This window comes from Mirounga leonina, unplaced genomic scaffold, assembly GCF_011800145.1.
Source record: "Mirounga leonina isolate KUSES-001 unplaced genomic scaffold, KU_Mleo_1.0 Mir_53, whole genome shotgun sequence".
Lineage (NCBI taxonomy): Eukaryota > Metazoa > Chordata > Mammalia > Carnivora > Phocidae > Mirounga > Mirounga leonina.
In genome coordinates, this window is record NW_023270807.1 from 42,990,048 (window position 1) to 43,014,032 (window position 23,985).

The 23,985-nt window shown below is 37.1% G+C and overlaps 1 protein-coding gene across 5 annotated transcripts in view; it reads right to left on the reverse strand.

Annotated features, from left to right (window-relative positions):
* CEP162 (centrosomal protein 162) overlaps positions 1-23,985 on the reverse strand; it is a 107,903-nt gene that overhangs the window by 67,239 nt on the left and 16,679 nt on the right. For all 5 annotated transcript variants that reach the window (XM_034991147.1, XM_034991143.1, XM_034991146.1 and 2 more), the window contains exons 4-8: positions 22,514-22,660; positions 21,745-21,928; positions 18,974-19,041; positions 13,789-13,904; positions 12,232-12,262 (exon numbers count right to left, since the gene is read on the reverse strand). In XM_034991147.1, coding sequence (XP_034847038.1) covers positions 12,232-12,262; positions 13,789-13,904; positions 18,974-19,041; positions 21,745-21,928; positions 22,514-22,660 — 546 coding nt within the window. The remainder of the gene's footprint in view (positions 1-12,231; positions 12,263-13,788; positions 13,905-18,973; positions 19,042-21,744; positions 21,929-22,513; positions 22,661-23,985) is intronic.

Sequence of the window (23,985 nt, forward strand, 5' to 3'; positions counted from 1 at the left end):
CCTTTTGATGGCTGCATAATATTCCATTGTATATATATACCACCTCTTCTTTATCCATTCATCTGTCGATGGACATCTTAGCTCTTTCCACAGTTTGGCTATTGTGGACATTGCTGCTATAAACATCAGGGTGCACATACCCCTTCGGATCCCTACTTTTGTATCTTTGGGGTAAATACCCAGTAGTGCAATTGCTGGATCATAGGGTAGCTCTATTTTCAACTTTTTGAGGAACCTCCATACAGTTCTCCAGAGTGGCTGGACCAGCTTGCATTCCCACCAACAGTGTAGGAGGGTTCCCCTTTCTCCGCATCCCCGCCAACATCTGTCGTTTCCTGACTTGTTAATTTTAGCCATTCTGACTGGTGTGAGGTGGTATCTCATTGAGGTTTTGATTTGGATTTCCCTGATGCTGAGCGATATTGAGCACTTTTTCATGTGTCTGTTGGCCATTTGGATGTCTTCTTTGGAAAAATGTCCGTTCATGTCTTCTGCTCATTTCTTGATTGGATTCTTTGTTCTTTGGGTGTTGAGTTTGATGAGTTCTTTATAGATTTTGGATACTAGCCCTTTATCTGATATGTCATTTGCAAATATCTTCTCCCATTCTGTCGGTTGTCTTTTGGTTTTGTTGACTGTATCCTTTGCTTTGCAAAAGCTTTTTATCTTGATGAAGTCCCAATAGTTCATTTTTGCCCTTGCTTCCCTTGCCTTTGGCGATGTTTCTAGGAAGAAGTTGCTTCGGCTGAGGTCAAAGAGGTTGCTGCCTGTGTTCTCCTTTAGGATTTTGATGGACTCCTGTCTCACATTGAGGTCTTTCAACCATTTGGAGTCTGTTTTTGTGAGTGGTGTAAGGAAATGGTCCAGTTTCATTCTTCTGCATGTGGCTATCCAATTTTCCCAACACCATTTGTTGAAGAGACTGTCTTTGTTCCACTGGACATTCTTTCCTGCTTTGTCGAAGATGAGTTGACCATAGAGTTGAGGGTCCATTTCTGGGCTCTCTATTCTGTTCCATTGATCTATGTTGTCTGTTTTTGTGCCAGTACCATACTGTCTTGATGATGACAGCTTTGTAATAGAGCTGGAAGTCCGGAATAGTGATGCCGCCGGCTTTGCTTTTCTTTTTCAACATTCCTCTGGCTATGCGGGGTCTTTTCTAGTTCCATACAAATTTTAGGATTATTTGTTCCATTTCTTTGAAAAAAGTGGATGGTATTTTGATGGGGATTGCATTGAATGTGTAGATTGCTCTAGGTAGCATTGACATCTTCACAATATTTGTTCTTCCAATCCATGAGCATGGAAACTTTTTCCATTTCTTTGTGTCTTCCTCAATTTCTTTCATGAGTATTTTATAGTTTTCTGAGTACAGATCCTTTGTCTCTTTGGTTAGATTTATTCCTAGGTATCTTATGGTTTTGGGTGCAATTGTAAATGGGATCGACTCCTTAATTTCTCTTTCTTCTGTCTTGTTGTTGGTATATAGGAATGCCACTGACTTCTGCGCACTGATTTTATATCCTGACACTTTACTGAATTCCTGTATGAGTTCTAGCAGTTTTGGGGTGGAGTCTTTTGGGTTTTCCACATAAAGTATCATATCATCTGCAAAGAGTGAGAGTTTGACTTCTTCTTTGCCAATTTGGATGCCTTTGATTTCTTTTTGTTGTCTGATTGCTGTGGCTAGGACTTCCAATACTATGTTGAATAGCAGTGGTGATAGTGGACATCCCTGTCGCGTTCCTGACCTTAGGGGGAAAGCTCTCAGTTTTTCCCCATTGAGAATAATATTCGCTGTAGGTTTTTCATAGATGGCTTTTATGATATTGAGGTATGTACCCTCTATCCCTATACTCTGAAGAGTTTTGATCAAGAAAGGATGCTGTACTTTGTCAAAAGCTTTTTCTGCATCTATTGAGAGGATCATATGATTCTTGTTCTTTCTTTTGTTAATGTATTGTATCACATTGATTGATTTGCGGATGTTGAACCAACCTTGCAGCCCAGGGATAAATCCCACTTGGTCATGGTGAATAATCCTTTTAATGTACTGTTGGATCCTATTGGCTAGTATTTTGGTGAGAATGTTTGCATCCATGTTCATCAGGGATATTGGTCTGTAATTCTTCTTTTTGATGGGGTCTTTGTCTGGTTTTGGGATCAAGGTAATGCTGGCCTCATAAAATGAGTTTGGAAGTTTTCCTTCCATTTCCATTTTTTGGAACAGTTTCAGAAGAATAGGTATTAATTCTTCTTGAAATGTTTGGTAGAATTCCCCTGGGAAGCCATCTGGCCCTGGGCTTTTGTTTTTTGGGAGATTTTTGATGACTGCTTCAATTTCCTTAGTGGTTATAGGTCTGTTCAGGTGTTCTATTTCATCCTGGTTCAGTTTTGGTAGTTGATACATCTCTAGGAATGCATCCATTTCTTCCAGGTTATCTAATTTGCTGGCATAGAGTTGCTCATAATATGTTTTTATAATTGTTTGTATTTCTTTGGTGTTGGTTGTGATCTCTCCTCTTTCATTCATGATTTTGTTGATTTGGGTCATTTCTCTTTTTGATAAGTCTGGCCAGGGGTTTATCAATCTTGTTAATTCTTTCAAAGAACCAGCTCCTAGTTTCGTTGATCTGTCCTACTCTTCTTTTAGTTTCTATTTCATTGATTTCTGCTCTGATCTTTATGATTTCTCTTCTCCTGCTGGGTTTAGGCTTTATTTGCTGTTCTTTCTCCAGCTCCTTTAGGTGGAGGGTTAGGTTGTGTACTTGAGACCTTTCTTGTTTCTTGAGAAAGGCTTGTATTGCTATATACTTTCCTCTTAGGACTGCCTTTGCTGCATCCCAAAGATTTTGAACAGTTGTGTTTTCATTTTCATTGGTTTCCATGTATTTTTTTAATTCTTCTTTAATTTCCTGGTTGACCCATTCATTCTTCAGTAGGATGCTCTTTAGCCTCCATGTATATGAGTTCTTTCCGACTTTCCTCTTGTGATTGAGTTCTAGTTTCAAAGCATTGTGGTCTGAAAATAGGCAGGGAATGATCCCAATCTTTTGGTACCGGTTGAGACCTGATTTATGACCTAGGATGTGATCTATTCTGGAGAATGTTCCATGGGTACTAGAGAAGAATGTGTATTCCGTTGCTTTGGGATGGAATGTTCTGAATATGTCTGTGAAGTCCATTTGGTTCAGTGTGTCATTTAAAGTCTTTATTTCCTTGTTGATCTTTTGCTTAGACGATCGGTCCATTTCAGTGAGGGGGATGTTAAAGTCCCCCACTATTATTGTATTGTTGTCGATGTGTTTCTTTGCTTTTGTTATTAATTGCCTTATATAATTGGCTGCTCCCATGTTAGAGGCATAGATATTTACAATTTTTAGATCTTCTTGTTGGATAGATCCTTTAAGTAGGATATAGTGTCCTTCCTCATCTCTTATTACAGTCTTTGGTTTAAAATCTAATTTGTCTGATATAAGGATTGCCACCCCAGCTTTCTTTTGGTGTCCATTAGCATGGTAAATGGTTTTCCACCCCCTCACTTTCAGTCTGGGGGTGTCTTTGGTTCTAAAATGAGTCTCTTGCAGACAGCATATCGATGTGTCTTGTTTTTTAATCCAGTCTGTTAGCCTGTGTCTTTTGATTGGGGCATTTAGCCCATTTACATTCAGGGTAACTACTGAAAGATAGGAATTTAGTGCCACTGTATTGCCTGTAAGGTGACTGTTACCGTATATTGTCTGTGTTCCTTTCTGGTCTGTGTTGCTTTTAGGCTCTCTCTTTGCTTAGAGGACCCCTTTCAAGATTTCCTGTAGGGCTGGTTTTGTGTTTGCAAATTCCTTTAGTTTTTGTTTGTCCTGGAAGCTTTTTATCTCTCCTTCAATTTTCAATGACAGTCTAGCTGGATATAGTATTCTTGGCTGCATATTTTTCTCATTTAGTGCTCTGAATATATCCTGCCAGTCCTTTCTGGCCTGCCAGGTCTCTGTGGATAGGTCTGTTGCCAATCTAATGTTTCTACTCTTGTAGGTTACATATCTCTTCTCCTGAGCTGCCTTCAGGATTTTCTCTTTGTCTGTGAGACTCGTAAGTTTTACTATTAGATGTCGGGGTGTTGACCTATTTTTATTGATTTTGAGAGGGGTTCTCTGTGCTTCCTGGATTTTCATGCCTGTTTCTTTCCCCAAATTAGGGAAGTTCTCTGCTATAATTTGCTCCATTATACCTTCTGGCCCTCTCTCTCTCTCTTTCTTCTTCTTCTGGGATCCCAATTATTCTAATGTTGTTTCATCTTATGGTATCGCTTATCTCTCGAATTCTGCCCTCGTGATCCAGTAGTTGTTTATCTTTTTCTCAGCTTCTTTATTTTCCATCATTTCATTTTCTATATTACTGATTCTTTCGTCTGCCTCATTTATTCTAGCACTTAGCGCCCCCATTTTTGATTGCACCTCATTAATAGCCTTTTTGATTTCTACTTGGTTGGATTTTAGCTCTTTTACTTCTCCAGAAAGGGTTTCTCTAATAACTTCCATATTTTTTTCAAGCCCAGCTAGTATCTTTAAAGTGATGATTCTGAACTCTAGATCTGACATCGTACTAATGTCCGTATTGAGTAGGTCCCTGGCAGTCGGTACTACCGCTTGTTCTTTTTGTTGAGGTGATTTTTTCCATCTTGTCATTTTGTGTAGAGGAGAATAGATTAATGAGAGAACAAAATGCTAGCAGAATAACCATGTCCCCAGAAAATATACTCTAAACAAATCAGAAAAGACCTGAAGCAGTGGGATAAGAAAGGGAAAGAGAGAAAAAAGAAAAAGAAAAAGATAAAGATAAAAACAAAAACAAACAAAACAACAACAACAAAAAAAAAACCAGAATGTGATCAAATATGATCAGGCTGGTATATAGATCAGTGCCACACACTAGATTTGGGGTGTATTTTGGTCTTTTAGAAGAAAGTGCCTCCCAAAATTTTAAAGAAAGAAAAACTTATATATGTGCAAAAATAAGGGTTGATATGATGAAGGGATGGAATATGACTGTAAAGATGGAAATTATAAAAAATTTTATAAAAGGAATTGATAAGAAGTTGTTTGAAAAAAGAAAGAAGAGGATTTAAAAAAAGAAAAAAGAAAAAGAAAAAAAAAGGGAGAGGATGTGATCAGGCAGGGGAATAGAAAACACCATATACTAGAGATTTAGGGTATATTTTAATCTGTTAGAAGAAACTATCTCAAAATTTTAAAGAGAGAACAACTTATATATATAAACCAAAAATATGGGTAATTACTATGAAAGGATAGAATATGACTTTAAAAATGAAAAAGAAAAAAATTTTTTTTAAAAAAGGGATTGATAAGATGTTGGTTGAAAAAGGGAAAAAGAAAAATTCAAAAAGAAATAAAAAGACAAAAAGACAGTTAAAAAAAAAATTAAGGGTGCCTGGGTGGCTCAGTTGGTTAAGTGACTGCCTTCGGCTCAGGTCACAATCCTGGAGTCCCTGGATCGAGTCCCGCATCGGGCTCCCTGCTCGGCAGGGAGCCTGCTTCTCCCTCTGACCCTCCCCCATCTCATGTGCTCTCTGTCTCTCTCATTCTGTCTCAAATAAATAAAATAAAATCTTTAAAAAAAAAAATTAACTTTAAAAGACTAAAGAGTCATGGTAAAAAAGCCGTGAATTCTATGTGCAGTAGTCCCCTAGCGCTGGAGTTCTGCCGTTCTCATTGATCAGTAAACTTGGTCTTGGCTGGCTGTTCTCGCTGATCTTCTGGGGAGGGGCCTGTTGCCATGGTTTCCAAATGTCTCTGCCGGAGGCGGAATTGCCCCGCCCTTTCCCCCCGCCCGGCTAAGTAATCTGCTCGGGTTTGCTCTCTGGGGCTTTTGTTCCCTGCGAGCTTTCCGTACAGCTTTGGAGGCGGAGAGTGAAAATGGCGGCCTCCCAATCTCCGCCCCGAAGGAGCCGAGAACTCGGGCCCCGCTCCTCAGTGAGCCCCCAGAGAAAAGCCGTCAGTCACTCCCTTCTCCCCGGTCTCCGCCGCACTCCGTGCTCACCCGGCCTGTGACCGCGCGTTTCTATCTCTGGCACCCGACCCCGTGTGGAGTCTTCAAACCCAGCAGATCCCTGCGGTGCACTCCCGCGCGGCTCCTCCCGGGGGAGGAAGGTGAGTCTCCCCGGATCTGCCGCTTGTTGGGTCCCTGCTGGGGGAGCAGGGGCCCGACTGAGCCGCCACACGGATTATGGCAACCCTGAGCTGAGAGCCCACGCCTGGGCTCCACCTCTGCAGCCGGCTTCCCTGCTCCGTTACCTGGGAGCTCTGCCACACTCAGGCACCCCCGGTCTTTCTGTGACCCCGAGGGTCCTGAGACCACACTGTCCCAGAGGGTTCCACCCCCCGCTTAGCCACCAGAGTGATGTCCCTCAGTGGAGCAGACTTTTAAAAGTTCCGATTTTGTGCTCCGCAGCTCTATCACTTGCCGGAAGCGGCCGACGGAGGCCCCTCCCCCCCGTCTATCCTCCCGAATATCACCTCGGATTCACTTCTCTGCACGTCCTACCTTCCAGAAAGTGGTCGCTTTTCTGATGAGAGAGTTGTTGCTCTTCTTTTCTTCAATCTCCTGTTGAGTTTGTAGGTGTTCAGAATGGTTTGATCCCTATCCAGCTGAATTCCTGAGAGGAGACGAAATCCAGGTCTCCTACTCTTCTGCCATCTTGCTCCGCCCCCCCAATAAACCATTTCTTGTCAAGCTGGACTTGTTGGCCTTTTCCTTCAGCCTTAGGACTGAAGGCCTTTGAAGTTTGATTTGCATATACCTCCCTTTCACAGAAAAAGCCATATCTGTCTTTCTGCATCTGGCTTATTTCATTTAGCATGATGTCCTCCACAGTGTAATATTACATGTACTACATTTTCTTTATCATTCATGTGTCAATGGCATTTAGGTTGTTTATGTATCTTGGCTATTGTCAATAATGCTTCAGTGAACACGGGAGTACAGATAACTCTTCAAAATATATATCCAGAAGTGGCATTACTAAATCATAAGGTAGTTCCATTTTAAATTCTTTTCAGGAACCTCCGTATGGTTTTCCATAGTGGCTACACCCATTTACATTCCATCAACAGTGTACAAGTTTCCTTCTCTCCATGTCCTCACCAACATGTTATTTTTTTGTCTTTTTGATAAATAGCCAGTCTGACAGGTAGGAGGGATATAGCTCATTTTATTTGCATTTTCCTGATTTGGGAAGCTAAGCATCTTTACATGTGTTTGTTGGCCATTAGTATGTCTTCTTTTGAAAAATGTCTATTTAGGTCTTATGCTCAGTTTTAATTGGGTTATCAGGTCTTTTGCTATTGAGTTGCACATATATATTTTGGGTATCAACTCCTTATCAGAAATATGGTTTACAAATATTTTCTACCATCTATAGGTTGTCTTTCCACCCTGTTGATTGTTTCCTTTGCTAGATAGCATTTTTTTTGATGCACTCCCATTTGTCAATTTTTGCTTTTGTTGCCTGTGTTTTGGGGTCATATTTAAAAAATTATTCCCCAGAGCAATGCCAAGAGGCTTTTTTCCTATGTTTTCTCCTAGTTATTTTACAGTTTCAGGTTTTATATTTAAGCCTTTGGTCCATCTTGAGTTGACTTTTGTATGTGGGGTGAGATAAGGATCTAATTTCATTCTTCTACATATGAGTGTCTAGTTTTTTAATACCATATACAGGCATAACTGAGATACTGCAGGTTCGATTCCAGATCACTGAAATAAAGCAAATACTGCAATATTGCAAAGCCAGTCAGATTAATTTTTTTGGTTTCTCAGTGCATATAAAAGTTATATTTACACCAAAATGTAGTCTATTAGGTGTGCAATAGCATTACATCTGTAATAGTGTCCATACCTCAGTTTAAAAATACTTTACTGCTAAAAAATACCAACCACCACCTGAGTTTTCAGCAGGTTGTAATCTTTTTGCTGGTGGAGTCTTGCCTCAATGTTGATGGCTGCTGACCACCACAGTGGTGGTTGCTGAATGTGGGGGTGGCTATTACACTTTCTTAAAGTAGGACAATTAAGTTTGCTACATCAATTGGCTCCTCTTTTCACAAATGACTTCTCTGTAACATACAATGCTGCTTGATAGCATTGTACCCACAGAACGTTTTTCAAAATTGGAGTTGATCCTCTCAAACCCTGCTGCTCGCTTTATCAACTAAGCTTATGTAATGTTCTAGATTCTCTATTGTCATTTCAATAGCCTTCACAGCCTCTTCACCAGGAGGAGACTCCATCTCAAGAAACCACCTTCTTTGCTCATCCATAAGAGGCTCCTCATCCTTTCAAATTTGACCATAAGGCTGCAGCAATTCAATCCCATCTTCAGACTCCATTTCTAATTTTAGTTCTATTGCTACTTCTACCACATCTGCAGTTACTTCCTCCACTAAAATCTTGAACCCCTCCAAGTCATTCATGAGGGTTGGAATCAACTTCTTCCAAACTCCTGTTCATGTTGATATTTTAACCTCTTCCTGTAAATCATGAATGTTCTTAATGACATCCAGAATGGTGAATCCTTTCCAGAAGGTTTCAATTTACTTTACCCAGATCCATCAGAGGAATTATTATCTTGCACAATGATAGCCATATGAAATGTATTTCTTAAACAGTAAGACTTGAAAGTCAAAATTACTTTGATCCATGGGCTGCAGAATGGATGCTGTGTTATGAAACACAGGCATGAAAACAACATGAATCTCATCATACATCTCTATCAGAACTCTTGGATGATCAAGTGTATTATGGCCTATCTCAGTTTTCAACATGCCTTCCTCACTAAGCTTCATCATTTCTAACTTCTGATTTAAAGTAAGAGACATGCGGCGCCTGGGTGGCTCAGTTGGTTAAGCGACTGCCTTCGGCTCAGGTCATGATCCTGGAGTCCCGGGATCAAGTTCCACATCAGGCTCCCTGCTCAGCGGGGAATCTGCTTCTCCCTCTGACCCCCCCCCCCTCAGGCTCTCTATCTCATTCTCTCTCTCAAATAAATAAAATCTTTAAAAAAAAAAAAAGTGAGAGACATGTGACTCTTCCTTTTACTCAGAGTCACTACTGGGTTCTTAACTGGCCGAATTTCAATATTGTTGTGTCTTGGATAATAGGGAGGCCTGAGGAGAGAGAGATGACATAACAGCCAGTCAGTGAGCAGTCAGAACACAACATTTATCAATTAAGTTTGCTGTCTTACACGGGCATGGTTCATGGTGCCCCCAAACAATTACAAGAGTAACATCAAAGATCACTAATCACAGATCACTATAACAAATAATGAAAAAGTTTGAAAAATCACAAGAATTACCAAAATATAACACAGAGACATAAAGTGAGCAAATGCTGTTGGAAAAATGGCACCGACAGGCTTGCTCTATGTGGGGTTGCCACAAACTTTCTATTTGTAAAAAACTATCTGTGAAGCACAATAAAGCAATGTACAATAAAACAAGGTATGCCTTATTAAGGAGACTATCCTTTCTTCATTGTATATTCTTGGCCCCCTTGTTGAAGATCAGTTGACCACAGATGTGTATATTTATTTCTAGGCTCTCTATTCTATAGTCTCAATGGTTTTATATGTCTGTTTTTATGCCAATACCATACTGTTCTGATTACTATAGCTTTGTAATATATTTCCAAATCAGGGAGGGTGATGCCTCCAAGCATTGCTCTTTCTCAAGCTTGCTTTGGCTATTTGGAGTCTTTTGTGGTTCCCTATAAATTTTAAAATGGAATGCCACTAGGATTTTGATAGGGATTACCTTTGTAGACTTGCAGATTACTTTAGCTAGTATGGACATTTTAACAGTATTAATTCTTCCAATTCACAAGCACAGGATGTCTTTCCATTTATCTGTGTCCACTTTAGGTAGTATGGACATTTTAACAGTATTAAATATTCTTCCAATTCACAAGCACAGGATGTCTTTCCATTTATCTGTGTCTTCTTCATCAATGTTTTCTAATTTTCACTGTAAAAGTCTTTCACTCTGTAAATTACATTTTTACTGTCAATTAACCATCTTTGTTTTTGTTAGCTTTATTGAGGTAGAAATGACAAATAAAACTTTAATATATTTCATGTGGACAACATGATGATTTATGTATACATTGTGAAGGGATTCCTACAACTGAGTTAATTAATGCATGTATCACCTTTTTTTTTTTTTTTTTGGTGAAAACACTTAAGTTCTACTCTTATCAAGTTTCAATTATATAATAGTTACAACTGTACTCACCATTTTATATAGATTCTCAGACTTTATCTTATAACTGAAAGTTTGGACTTTTTATTAACCTCTCCTGATTTTCCCCACCCCTCAGCCCCTGGCAACCATCATTCTACTCTGATTCTGAGTTCAACTTTTGTTTGCATGGTATCACTTATAGGTGGAATCTGTAAGAATCTTTCTTTGTCTTGCTATTTCACTTAGCCAAGTTCATGTATATTGTTGCAAACGGCAAGATTTCCTTTAAGGCTGAATAATATTCCATTGGTATATATATGTCACATTTTCATTCATCCATTGACAGACATTTAGGCTGTTTGCATACCTTGGCTATTATGAATAATGCTGTAATGAAAATGGGAATACAGACATCTCTCTGAGATAATGACTTTGTTTTCTTTGGATATATATATCCAAAAGTGGCACTGCTGGATCATGTAATAGTCCTATTTTTAATTTCTTGAGGAGTCTTCATACTGTTTCCCATAGTGGCTATACCAGTTTATATTTTGACCAACAACAAGAGTTCCCTTTACTCCACATCTTCACCAGCATCTTACCATTTTGATAATAGCCATCCTGGCAGGTGTGAGGTGATATCTCACTGCGGTTTTTATGGCATTTCCCTGATGATTACTGAAATTAAGCATCTTTTAAGTGCCTATTGGTCATTTTTGGCTATTAAGTTGTATGAGTTCCTTGTATGTTTTGGATATTAATCCTGTAATGGTTATGTAATTTGCAAATACCTTCACCCATTCCACAGAATGCTTTTTCATTTTGCTCATGGTGTCCCATGTTGTACAGAAGTTTTTTAGTTTGATGCAATCCCACTTGTTTATTTTGGCTTTTGTTGTCTTTGCTTTTGGTGTGAAATCTAAAAAACTGTCACCAAGACCAGTGTAAAAGAGCTTACCCCATATGCTTTCTTCAATGGGCTTCATAGTTTTAGGTCTTATGTACAAGTGTTTAATCCATTTTGAGTTCAATTTTGTGTACGGGGTTAGATAGGAGTCTAGTGCACCTTTTGCATGTGGCTATCCAGTTTTCCAAACACAATTTATTGAAGAAACTATTCCTTTCCTCACTTTGTGTTCTTTGTGCCATTATCCATAACTAATTGGCCATATATGCATAGGTTTATTTCTGGACTCTCCACTGATCTTTTTTTAAAATGCCAATACCATACTATTTTGATTACTGTAGCTTTGTAATATATTTGAAATCAGGAAGTGTGATGCCTCCAGCTTTGTTCTTTTTTCTCAAGATTGTTTTGGCTATTTGGGGTCTTCTGTGGTTCCATGTGAATTTTAGGATTGTTTTCTCTACTTCTGTGAAAAATACCTTTTGAATTTGATATGGATTGCAATGAATCTGTAGATCGCTTTAGGTAGTACAGACATTTTAACATTAATTCTTCCAATCAATCAGCACAGAATATCTTCTCACTTATTTGTGTGTTCTTCAATTTCTTTCATTGATATTTTATAGTTTTAAGTGTACATCTCTTTCACTTCCTTAATTTATTCTTAAATATTTTATTCTTTTTCATGTTATTGTAAATGGAGTTGCTTGCTTTCTTGTGGTTTTCTTTTCTTGAGGTGTCTTTGTCTGGTTTTGGTGTCAGGGTTAACGCTGGCTTCATAGAATGAGTTTGAAGAATTCCTCTTCCATTTTTGGAAGATTTTAAGAAGGAAGAATTCATCTTTGAACGTTTGGTAGACTTTACCATACTGCCATCTGGTCCTAGTCTTTTAAAAAGGAAATATTCTTACATATGACAGGAATTATTCAAGACAGGCATAAGGTACACATTGCTGAGAAAAATCTGTGGATTTTAATTCATTAGAGATACTTAAAAACAAAGGAAGATAGTAACTTATTCAGAATTATTTAGATACAATTTGAACAGACCAATCTTTTGCCACCTAATACTTACCATTAGCCAGCATACCAATTTTCTCTTCTTCCTAAATTAAAAGAAAATAATATGATTTGAAATCAAAATTATGTAAAATGCCCACAATGCAAATAATAGCAAAATCTGAAAACCTGTGTTTTACTCCACTATGAAAAAGTCAAGAAATGTACTTTCTAGGTTTCTTTCATCACCCTCATTCACTAATAATTCTGTAAGACTGAGAACGTAGCTGTGAAAGAACTTCTAGAAGTTTCTTCAGAACTGTAGCAATTACCAATCCCTTTAGGCCTTTAAAAGCTTTGTTTAAAGTATCTAGATGCCATTTGCTCATCCACCTTGCTCAGAAATTCTATTTTTTGAACTCCAAGATAACATGAATACTTTACATAAGATTCTTGCTATTGTAACATCAATCATTTTTCTTTTATTGTTCAAAATTAATGATCAAATATAACTTGTATTCTGTTTCACCTACATTTTGAGAAACAAAATTTTCAAAGAGGCAGGCCACCAAATGGCAAGATAGTTGAAATTTGTCAAAATTATAAGTTCCTAAAAAAAATTGTAAGCTCCCTTAGAGTAAGTTTTATAATTAGTGTCACCTATGTTCTCCACTTGGATAGGCAATGTGTACATTTATACTGACACATTTTTATGCAGGCTATATTTTCTTGATATATCAAACCACTGTGCCTTCTACTGACCTATCTTTCATAAAACATTGAAACTGCCATATTCCAAGTATAAATCCCATTAAGCTTCTAAGGATAACCAGCAGATCACATTAATCTTCATGTACTTCTAAAGGTTTTCTTATTTTCCCCTCCAAACTGAGTGATGTAGACAGACCCAGTGACAAAGCACCAGGTATATTTAAAAATAAGTATTTATTAATACCTGGATAGTATTTCTTACTTCTATTTAGACACCTATGGTTTCACACATGTTTAAAACATCTAGTCCTAACATGCAGTCCCAAAAGAGACCTCACTTGTACAGATCAAGACCAACATAACAAATAGTAATTATCCTACTAGTTAGTTACTATTAGGTAGCTTCAAGGATAAGTTCTATATGTCAGGCAATATGTAGTAATACACTTAGCCAATATTTGTAAGAACTGAGAAAAAAGAGAATTGGAGTACAGCAACAACTGACTATGAATGGAATAATTTAATTCATGATCTTAGCCAAGTAAGTTTCAGACAGTAATGTCAGTTAGCATAAATACTGATTGTACTTCCCAAGGACAAGATCTACCAAAGAAGATGTAGCTTAATATACCTGTTTAAAAATTAGATTTGAGATTTCAATTAAAATTTTAATTTCTAAAACTTAAAGAAGTTACTTGCCAAAAAGATCCTTTAAAAAATCAATTGCCATATTTCATTCATTAAGATTTACATTAAATTGACATCCTGAATTAAGAAAATGTCTGAGTGTTAAGAGACTTACAACTTTACAACAATGAGCAAGACAATGACAAACTCCATATTTTGAACTCTTCATATAGTGACAGTCAGCTAAGGTGATGACAGAAGTTTCAAAATTGTCAAATATATAATTGATGTATACCTGTTTGGGTACGTATAGTTTTTCAGATTTGGGATTTTCTTTGGTATTAATCTCTTCTTGAGTAGTCAAAGGTGCATCAATATCCTCCTCACCTTCAAAATCATCACTGTAATTTTCTGAAGAAAATAATTTTTAAAAATACAAGGATCACACTATCAAAAAAGTCATATTCCAGGAAAAGACTATTGATTTCCAAAGGAAGGAGTCTGCATAAGAATAATTTATTGAAATATTAACATAAAGCTATCTTTAGAGGACATACTTTTTTGGGGGGAAGATTTTTTGTGTGTGTGAAGATTTAATGAGAATTCAATTCATAAGACTTAGGTTTACTTCACTTATACTTTCAAATACTTATAAGAGTTTTAAATTTTTAATGTTTTATATTATTAACTAATTAAACATTTCTAGAGCTGTCCAAATTTTTTTTTATCTTTAAACCAAAGTTTAATGCTTATTTTTTAAAGACAAAGTCTCAAATAGCTTACTTACAAAAGGCAGCACTTCTGTGAAATCTTGACATTCTTAAACAAAAGGTTGGATTTGCTTATTTTTTTAAAGTTGATTTTTTTGGTCTCTGTAGGTATCTCTAATGTAAGCCTGAAACAGTACTTATGAAAGCTTTATCTCTAATCCTTCCATCAGGTAAATACTGGTTCTATATGATCTCTATTATTTCCCAATCCTGGGCACTTCTCAGCTTAAATCCCAAATTATATCTCAGTGAATTTACACCAGAAGGGAAAGGTGTGTCCATGTTAACATGATGCCATAACACTACTTATGGGGAAGGTGGGGTAGGGGCTATCTGGCCAGGATCTCTAAGCCAATTTTTAACGTGTTGTTTATAGCCCTTAAATCAAAGGACAGACAGAGATCTGTGACCTTTTCAGAGTGGAAACCATCATTTCATAAATAAACATAATCTTAATTGTATTTTAAAAATTAGATCACATTCAGAAACAGGATGGCCTGATGAAAGAAAGATGTACGAGGTACTAGAGGGTCTGCTCTGGAGTGGCTGTCTTTTCTTAGAATGGAGTGCAGAACCTGAGTGCAATTAATAATGAAAGTCTGGGAATGAATTTGAGAGGGCTTAGAAGTTAAACAGAGATGGTCCCAGTGACATCGACCTACAGAAACATCTCCATTTTAGTTCATAAGGAAGACAAGGTGGGTATTGTACCTTAGGTAAATAAACTAGCTTAGTTGGTTAACTACATCAATATCTATATTCTGAGGCTGAGAAGCTCACCTTTGTTTCTCTTCCGTATGAGAAAGAACAGTTTCAGATTTTCTAAATATCAGCAGACATAATTAAATTCACAGAACAGTTATCAAGATATTATTTTGTATTAGACATACTTCTAGGTGCTAGAACCAATACAACATGATTAAAATTCTAATGTTCTAGGTGGGAATCACTGAATTTTAAGTAACCTCAAAGATCAGACTTATTTAAGTATAGATGATGAACAAGGAGAGAGGAAATATGGGAGGCTATGACAATGAACTTAGACAAGTACATGGGATTTGAGAACTATTTGAAATCAATGGAAAGGGAAGTAGTATTTGTGTGACTACAAAGAGGCAGTGTAAGAAACAGTTTAGATAGTACAGCACAGTGCTCAGAGCATGACTAGGAGCCAGAAGGCTTGGATTTAATTCCTGGTTCTACTACTTTTAGCATAGAAACACTGCCAAGTCACATACCCTCTTTACCTCATTTTTTCCCATCTGTAAAGTGGGGATGATAATAGTACTTATCTCAAAGGACTGCTGAGAAGATTAAGAGTTAAAGTGTTTAGAACAGTGGCTTGTGGGGCGCCTGGGTGGCTCAGTCGTTAAGTGTCTGCCTTCGGCTGAGGTCATGACCCCAGGGTCCTGGGATCGAGCCCCACATGGGGCTCCCTGCTCTGCAGGAAGCTTGCTTCTCCCTCTCCTACTCCCCCTGCTTGTGTTCCCTCTCTCGCTGTGTCTCTCTCTGTCAAATAAATCAATAAAATCTTTAAAAAAAAAAAAAAAAGAACAGTGGCTTGTATATAATATGCCCTATTCATAAGCGTTAGCCATTACATTTAGTAGTAATAATTACTTTTGTTAGTATTATTATAACTAGTGTTGCATTTAATCTGAATCATAAGTTAATAAGGCCAAATATTATTTCTGAATGGGGAAAGTGCTAATGTGTATTTTTCAATATTGCATTTTGTTAACTGTATTTTGTAACTGAAGGTCTAGAGGCAAATACTGTAACATACAAATGACCAATCCCTTCTCCAGGAATTTGTCATGAATAAACTAGATTCGAAGTAAGAAGGAAAAGTCACTGGAAGATACAGACAGAAAGGACACAGAAGAGAAATGAATGGAAATAAAACAGCATATCAGAGATTTCAGAAACATCAAGGCAAATTAAGTTTATATAAAAATCAAAGAATAAAACCACATTGAGAAGGTGGTTCTCATATGACAAATCTCAGAGATAATAATATGCAGGCTCTTCCATATTGTTTTGGAAAACAATGAGAGTATTAATTTGCTGTGTTCCAACCTTTTTGGGAGGAGATGTTGTACATGCAAGGTACTATTTCTATTATTATATTCCCTAACTTTATAACTTGAAAATGTTATTTGCATAAATAGAAGTTTTTAAAATTGAGGTGAAGTAAATAAAAGTCAATATAAAAGATCTGAATGATAGATTTTGGAGATATTTTTCATTCTTTGTTGGAAAATTTAGCTGCAAATTTAAGTATGATGCAACCTATAGGACTTTCTCCGCTACTATGGCAGATTTCAAGAACTTTGTAAACAATGAGTAAACTGGACAAAATATATGAAACAACTATTTACAGACATTGGATAATTGGCAGCACAAAACTGTGATTCCTAAGAAAAGATAAACAAGTGGGGTGAGCCCTACAGTTACTTGAAGGTACATAAATTCAGGAATGTTAAGCAGGGAGGGGGAAATCAGGACAGTCTCATTGTGTTAAGGTGACAGAGATAAGAGTTCAGAAAGGCTGAGCCAATTAGAAGTTACAGGGCAGTAACAGAGGAAACACATAGAAATAGAGCTCTAAAGATCTACATGGAGTCTCCCTGAGTCTTTGCTGAATACTAAACCATATTTGTATAGTTTGAGCAACTGGAAAGCTACAGGCTAGAAAATTCACAGGCTTCACACAAGAAAGAGAGACTCTGGAGTTCTAACCAGCTTGAGTGGAAAAAATCCTCATTGTGTAGTAGGGTCATTCAGTAGAAACCTCAGAAAGGCCATGCCTTCGTACTAGTGTCAAACTCTACTAGGAAACGCTACTCAAGACTTCCCCTAATGAAGCGTAAGAAAAGCCTTGAAAAGATCAAGCTAGCAAGGTCAATTATCTGCCAGAACAAAGCTCAACACTCTTTATAAGAAAAAAACCAAAATCCAAACACTCAACAATATAAAAATCTACAATATCCAACATCCAATAAAAAATCACTATAAGGAGAAGCAGTATTCAATAGAAAGAGACCCAGAAATGCACAAGCATTGGGATCAGGAGAATATACTAATGTTAAGGACTTGAGGGAAAAATAAAAAAAGAACATGAGAAAAGATACAAAGAGATTTTAAAAAAACCGCAAAATGAACTTCTAGATTGAAAGAAAAAAAATGCTTCAATGAATTAACAGAAGATCAAAGAAGAAAAACAATCAGTAAACTTGAAGACAAAGCAGTAAAAACTGAAATGCACAGAGAAGAAAAAAGCTTTAAAAGATGAAAGAGTCTTAGTGACCTATGAGACAAAAAGCCATCTAACATAATTGTGATTAGGGTCAGAAGGCAGGGGATGAGAGAAATAATATTTGAAGAATTAGTGAGTGGACAAAACATTTTTTTCATTTTGATGGAAACTATAAATCCACAGATCAATGCTCAACCACCTCCAAGTAGGATAAATACAAGAAAAGCCACACCAAGATACACCATCATCAAACTGCCACAAAACCAGACTAAAAATCTTAGACACAGATTTCTGTGTAGGGGGTTCAGCATCCCCAACTACCATGTTGTGCAGGGGTCAACTGTATTTGAAAGTCGCTAAGACAGTAGATCTTAAAAGTTCTTATCTCAAGGAAAAAATGGTTTTTTTGGTACTGGTTATAGATGTTAACTAGACTTGTGGTGATTTCACAGTGTATTAAATAAGTATTTGTACACCTGCAAATAATATAATATTATATATCAGTTATATTCAATATAAAAAAATTTTTAAATTCATTTTAAATAAGAAGTTAAAAAAATCCTCAAATCTATGCAAAGAATACAAAAAACTGGGAATGACAAATATGTGGATAAATGTTTTTACATGAATATAAATTTTTTATATTCTTTAAAAATTTTTTAAATAGACTATTAAAAGCAATATTAATTATAATAATAATAGCAATAATAATACATCACAGGGTTTTAAGATATATAGAAGGAAAATGTATGACAAAATAGCAAAAAGGTTGGGGGAGTTCACTGTTTTTAAGACTCATATAAAGTGGTATAATTTTATTTGAAAATAGACTGTATTTAATAAGATAAAGATGCATGTCATGAATCATAGAGAAACTTAGGAAAAAAATACAACAAAGAGGTACAACTAACAAGCCCAAAGAAGAGATAAAATGGAATGTTATAAATACTCAATCCAATAGACTGGAGGACAAAATCAACACAACCAACAAATGGCCAAAGAGTAATAAACCATACCAATGAATATATTTTTATAAAGGGTAGAAACACTTCAATTAAAAGTCAGAGATTGTTAGATTGGACAAAAAAGGAAAATCCAGCTATATGCTAACTATCATTTTAAATATAAAAACAAGGACACGTTAAAAGTCAAAGGTAGAAAAAGAAATACCTACTGAGCTATGCTTTAGAGACACTGGTCCTGGCTCCATAGATTCCTCTAGTCCTTTTCCTGTCTTCCTAATTGGTCCACTGCCCACTCCTAACAAATGAGGCAGCAGTGCACTTTCCATCATTTCTTAGCAGCTCAGATTGTAACATAGGCACTTCACTCTACCTGATCAGAGCTCTTTCAAAGATATGGTTTTACTTTTATTTTTCTCCTATCAATGTCTTTATTAATAGTTATATTATCTTTTCAAGTATTGTACATTTTTAAACCAATGAAATTACCTGCCAATTCTTCATGTTTCGATTCATACTCATGTTTATCTTCACTTAGTTCTACATTAGCTTGATAACTGAAAAAAAAATTTATTTATTTATTTAAAAGATTTTATTTATTTATTTGACAGAGAGAGACACAGCGAGAGAGGGAACACAAGCAGGGCGAATGAGAGAGGGAGAAGCAGGCTTCCTGCGGAGCAGAGAGCCCGATGCGGGGCTCAATCCCAGGACCCTGGGATCATGACCTGAGCCAAAGGCAGACGCTTAACAACTGAGCCACCCAGGTACCCCCAAATTTACTTAATTTAGTATTAAATGTTAATAATACATTTCCATGGATTCTTTTACATATATATTTTAAAAATCTCTAGCATTATACTTTTCTTCTCAAGTACTCTTATTTTAACAAAAACTAAAAATTTGGGAGTTACAAAGAAAATGTTTTGAAAATAAATGATCCTCAAAGCCTAATTGAAGCTATCAAATTAACACAAAGAAAAAAATGCCATAACTTAACTTTATACACAAATACACGCAATTTTATACATAAGTGTGTGCATTTACATGTCTCAGGGCCCAGATATCCTTTCTACACTAAAGATTAGAAATTGACCACATGAGAACCAGTGAAGTCTACATGGAGGCCAGAAAAAATGTCAGGTTCAGCATTTACCTGTTAATAAGCAATTTAATCATGACATAGAGGGTGAATAGGAACCTTAAACCAATAAAAACTCAGAAAAGTAACAAAGGAGCTTGAGCAAATTTTAATTATATTGGATTAGTTCATATACTGCTTTCTTTCAAACCAAGGAATCCACCCTACTTTTTTCAGTCTATCAACCTTGTCTTTAGTGAGATTATCAGCAAATCCAAGAAGCTATGACTATAATAATAGCAGCAACAACATTCTATACACAATGTTATTTAGCACTCTGACTCGCCTGTCCTAAAGCAGAAATATCAGTAGTTAAGAATACTGTTAAGAAATAAAAAGGGGCACCTGGGTGGCCCTGTTATTAAGCGTCTGCCTTCAGCTCGGGTCATGATCCCAGGGTCCTGGGATCAAGCCCCGCATCAGGCTCCCTGCTCGGTGGGAAGCCTGCTTCTCCCTCTCCCACTCCCCCTGCTTGTGTTCCCTCTCTCGCTGTGTCTGTCAAATAAATAAATAAAATCTTTAAAAAAAAAAAAGAAATTTAAAAAGTTAAATATTACAAAGGGGCCAAAACTTGTAGCCAACTTGTGTATACTTAATCTGTGTTGTTACTATTGGGAGAGGCAATCGCCAAGGGCCCTGAGTGTCCCTGCATGTTCTTGTGGGGTATGCCAGGAATGCAAGGCACAAACCTCTCTCCCCTAGGTTATTTCCCAAGATTGTGTTTGCAGAGAGCAACCTTGAGAGATGAGACAGTATCTCCTTCCAGAAAAGAAGCAGGCTTATTTCCTCTTACTATAAAAGCAATGGATTCCCCAAGCTCAGTGCTCCTCTCCTATAAAGCAACCCACTGCCCATGCAGACAGCCATCATGGACCCTCCATGTTGCCTCCACAAGCTTTGTGGAGCATGGGGGAACTGAGGCAAATAAACATGAGACTCAGATATGGCTTTTATTGTGAGAAATAAAAGTCCTTTGTTTCTGACCCAGGAATCTTGTGTCTACTATCTGCATCCATAAAACTGGCAGGGTAACTTGTTAGCTTACAAGCAGGGTAAAAATCTCAAACTCTATAAAATTCATGAAAGTGACTGCACTGCTTTATCCATGGTCTGTAAGAAACTAAGCATCCTAAGGAGACCAGGTACTCTAATAAGAGGTAATGATTCTCCTCACCCTTAATTTAATTATAGTTTGGTGTTCTTAAAATCTTGAAGTTGTAATCTGGCTTCCATTTATAATTTTATTTTTTTTTAATTTTTTTAAGATTTTATTTATTTGACACAGAGAGAGAGAGAGAGATCACGAGTAGGCAGACAGGTGGGCAAAGGGAGAGGGAGAAGCAGACTCCCCACTGATCAGGGAGCCTGATGCGGGGCTCAATCCCAGGACGCTGGGATCATGACCTGAGCTGAAGGCAGCCGCTTAACGACTGAGCCACCCAGGTGTCCCTCCATTTATAATATATAATTTTAAAAGGTCAAAGGTCTACTGTACTTACAGAAGGCCAGCTCAGTCAACTAGTAGGATTTTCAGGATAAGTGAGGTTTCCTGATAATCATCAGGGTCAACCATATACAAAGGGAGGATGGAGACAAAACCTGTCTTGACTCCCTGGTTCACCCTTTCTTTTATTTTTTTCTCTGAGTTTATGACAGCTACCTGAACTCTCTTATTTACTTCATCTGTGGAAAATCACTTAAGAAGCTACTTTCCTAGTAAGGTCTTTTTGCAGTGCGCCATTAGTCTCAGTAGCATCGCACACATGACATTTCAGATACCTGGATGCAGAGTGAGCTCTTAAACACAAATCAACATATTCCATTCATATATTAGGGAAACCAGGATCGAAAGAATGAACACAGAAAAGAGATAAAAATAAGGGAAGCCTGGGTAGCTCAGTCATTAAGCGTCTGCCTTCGGCTCAGGTCATGGTCCCAGGGTCCTGGGATCGGGCCCCGCATCGGGCTCCCTGCTCCTCAGGAAGCATGCTTCTCCCTCTCCACTCCCGCTTCCTGTGTTCCTGCTCTCTCTCTCTCTCTCTAATAAATAAATTAAAAAAAAATATATAGAAAAATACAGAAACCATTTAATGATTAGTTGATATTGTACATACATTACCTATGTAAACCTTTAAATTGTGTGGAGTCATTAGAATCCAGTTCCTTATTTAATCTTGAATAATCAATGGAAGATGTTAAGCCTTCCTCAAGCCTGGCAAAAAATTGCTCTTTTTCTTCTTGTTCTTCTAATGTGTCCAATCCCAATCCAAGAACACTATGATTGAGTTCAGAAACTACTATCTCTAAATGAAAAGGACAAATATACTTTATTAATATGCAGAATTTTGAATTTTGATAAAATTAATTTGAATGATGCATTTATTGATATTAGTAAAATTAAAAAAATTTAAAACATGCATCTCTCACCCACTACATATAGACTTGTATTCATAATCAGTATGTACGGTTATAAGGCTTCCCTCAAGATCTAATTCTAAACCTTCTAAGGAAGGTATTAAGAATGTCTACATGCTGGGGCGCCTGGGTGGCTCAGTTGATTGAGCGACTGCCTTCGGCTCAGGTCATGATCCTGGAGTCCCGGGATCGAGTCCCGCATCGGGCTCCCTGCTCGGCGAGGAGTCTGCTTCTCCCTCTAACCCTCCCCCCTCTCATGTACTCTCTCTCTCTCTCTCATTCTCGCTCTCTCAAATAAATAAATAAATCTTAAAAAAAAAAAAAAAAAGAATGTCTACATGCTTCAGTAAAGGAGGCTCCAAGATACAGGTTAGTTTTTGTAAAAATTTTAATTGAGTATAGTATAATTATAGTATTTAATTTAATTAAGCATAGTAATTAATCTGTCAACTTGTATCCCTCATGTTTCTTACCATTTGTTTCTAAGCTGTCAATACTTAAGATAGAGGTTCCACTGCTCTGAAGAAACTGAATCCTTTCAGCAGACTCCTCTTGTATTTCCATAATAGGCTGAGAAGGCCTCTTTGCTTTCAGATAGCTTACATTTGTTCCAAGCAGTCCTAGGGATGGGATTTAAGATATAGCTGGATATTTATGCTCAGAAAACTGTTTTGACCACTATGTATTAACCAGTAATACTGTTATACTAACTTTTTTTCCATTATGCTAATTTTGTAGACAGTAGCTACAAAATAAATCTGGTCTATTAAATAAGAATCCATCAGACCTAAAATTCACAAAAGAAAAATTATAACACTATTTATTTGCATTGTATTTTATTAAATAATCTCAAAAGTTTACATGAGACAAAATTTTAAAAATTACTTTGAAGCACAATTATTTAATACAGTATACCATGCCACTTTGAAGAGTATCTTCTGCCTTATATGAAGGAAGAATAGGTGAACTAGAAAAGGGAGACAACTCCAGGTAGGGTGGAGACAAGGTACAAAGGGTCAGCAATGGGAGGGCAGGCAACACTGGAGGACGCAAAAACACCAGTGAGGTTGAATCTAGAGAGTGAGGGTGAGTCCAGGTGGAAATGAGCCCAGAGCAGGAGTCAATGGTCAGACCAGGCCAGTACTCATAGCCATGGATAGCATTTTTCTCTTTATGCCAAAAACACTAGAAAACACTGAAAATGCTATGCAATATTCAAAATTTGTCATAATAGCATATATTTGTTATAAAAAAGTAAAAAACGGAGAAGTTATATAATTACATTGTGTATATATTAAGATTAGAAGAATATCATTTTGCTTAGAAGGAAGTCTTATTAAGAGGTCAAAAATTCTGGAAACAAGACAAAACCAGAGAGGGAGACAAACCATAAGAGACTTCTAATCTCAGGAAACAAAGTGAGGTTGCTGGAGTGGAGGGGGGTGGGAGGGATGGGGTGGCTGGGTGATGGACACTGGGGAGGGTGTGTGCTATGGTGAGCGCTGTGAATTGTGTAAGACTGATGAATCACAGACCTGTACCCCTGAAACAAATAATACATTATATGTTAATAAAAAAAAAAGTCACAAATTCTGAACTGGAGGGTTCAGAGAAATAAGTCAATCAGAGAATGATAATCATCATATAGTTTCACTCATATGTGGAATATAAGAAATAATAGTACAGAGGATCATAGGGGAAAGGAGGGAAAACTGAATGGGAAGAAATCAGAGAGGGAGCCAAACCATGAGAGACTCTTGACTCTGGGAAACAAACTGAGGGTTGTGGAAAGGGAGGTGGGTGGGGGGATGGGGTAACTGGGTGATGGGCGTTAAAGAGGGCACATGATGTGATGAGCACTGCACGTTATACACAACTAATGAATCATTGAACACTACACCAAAAACTAATGATGTAATATATGTTGGCTAATTTAACTTAAATT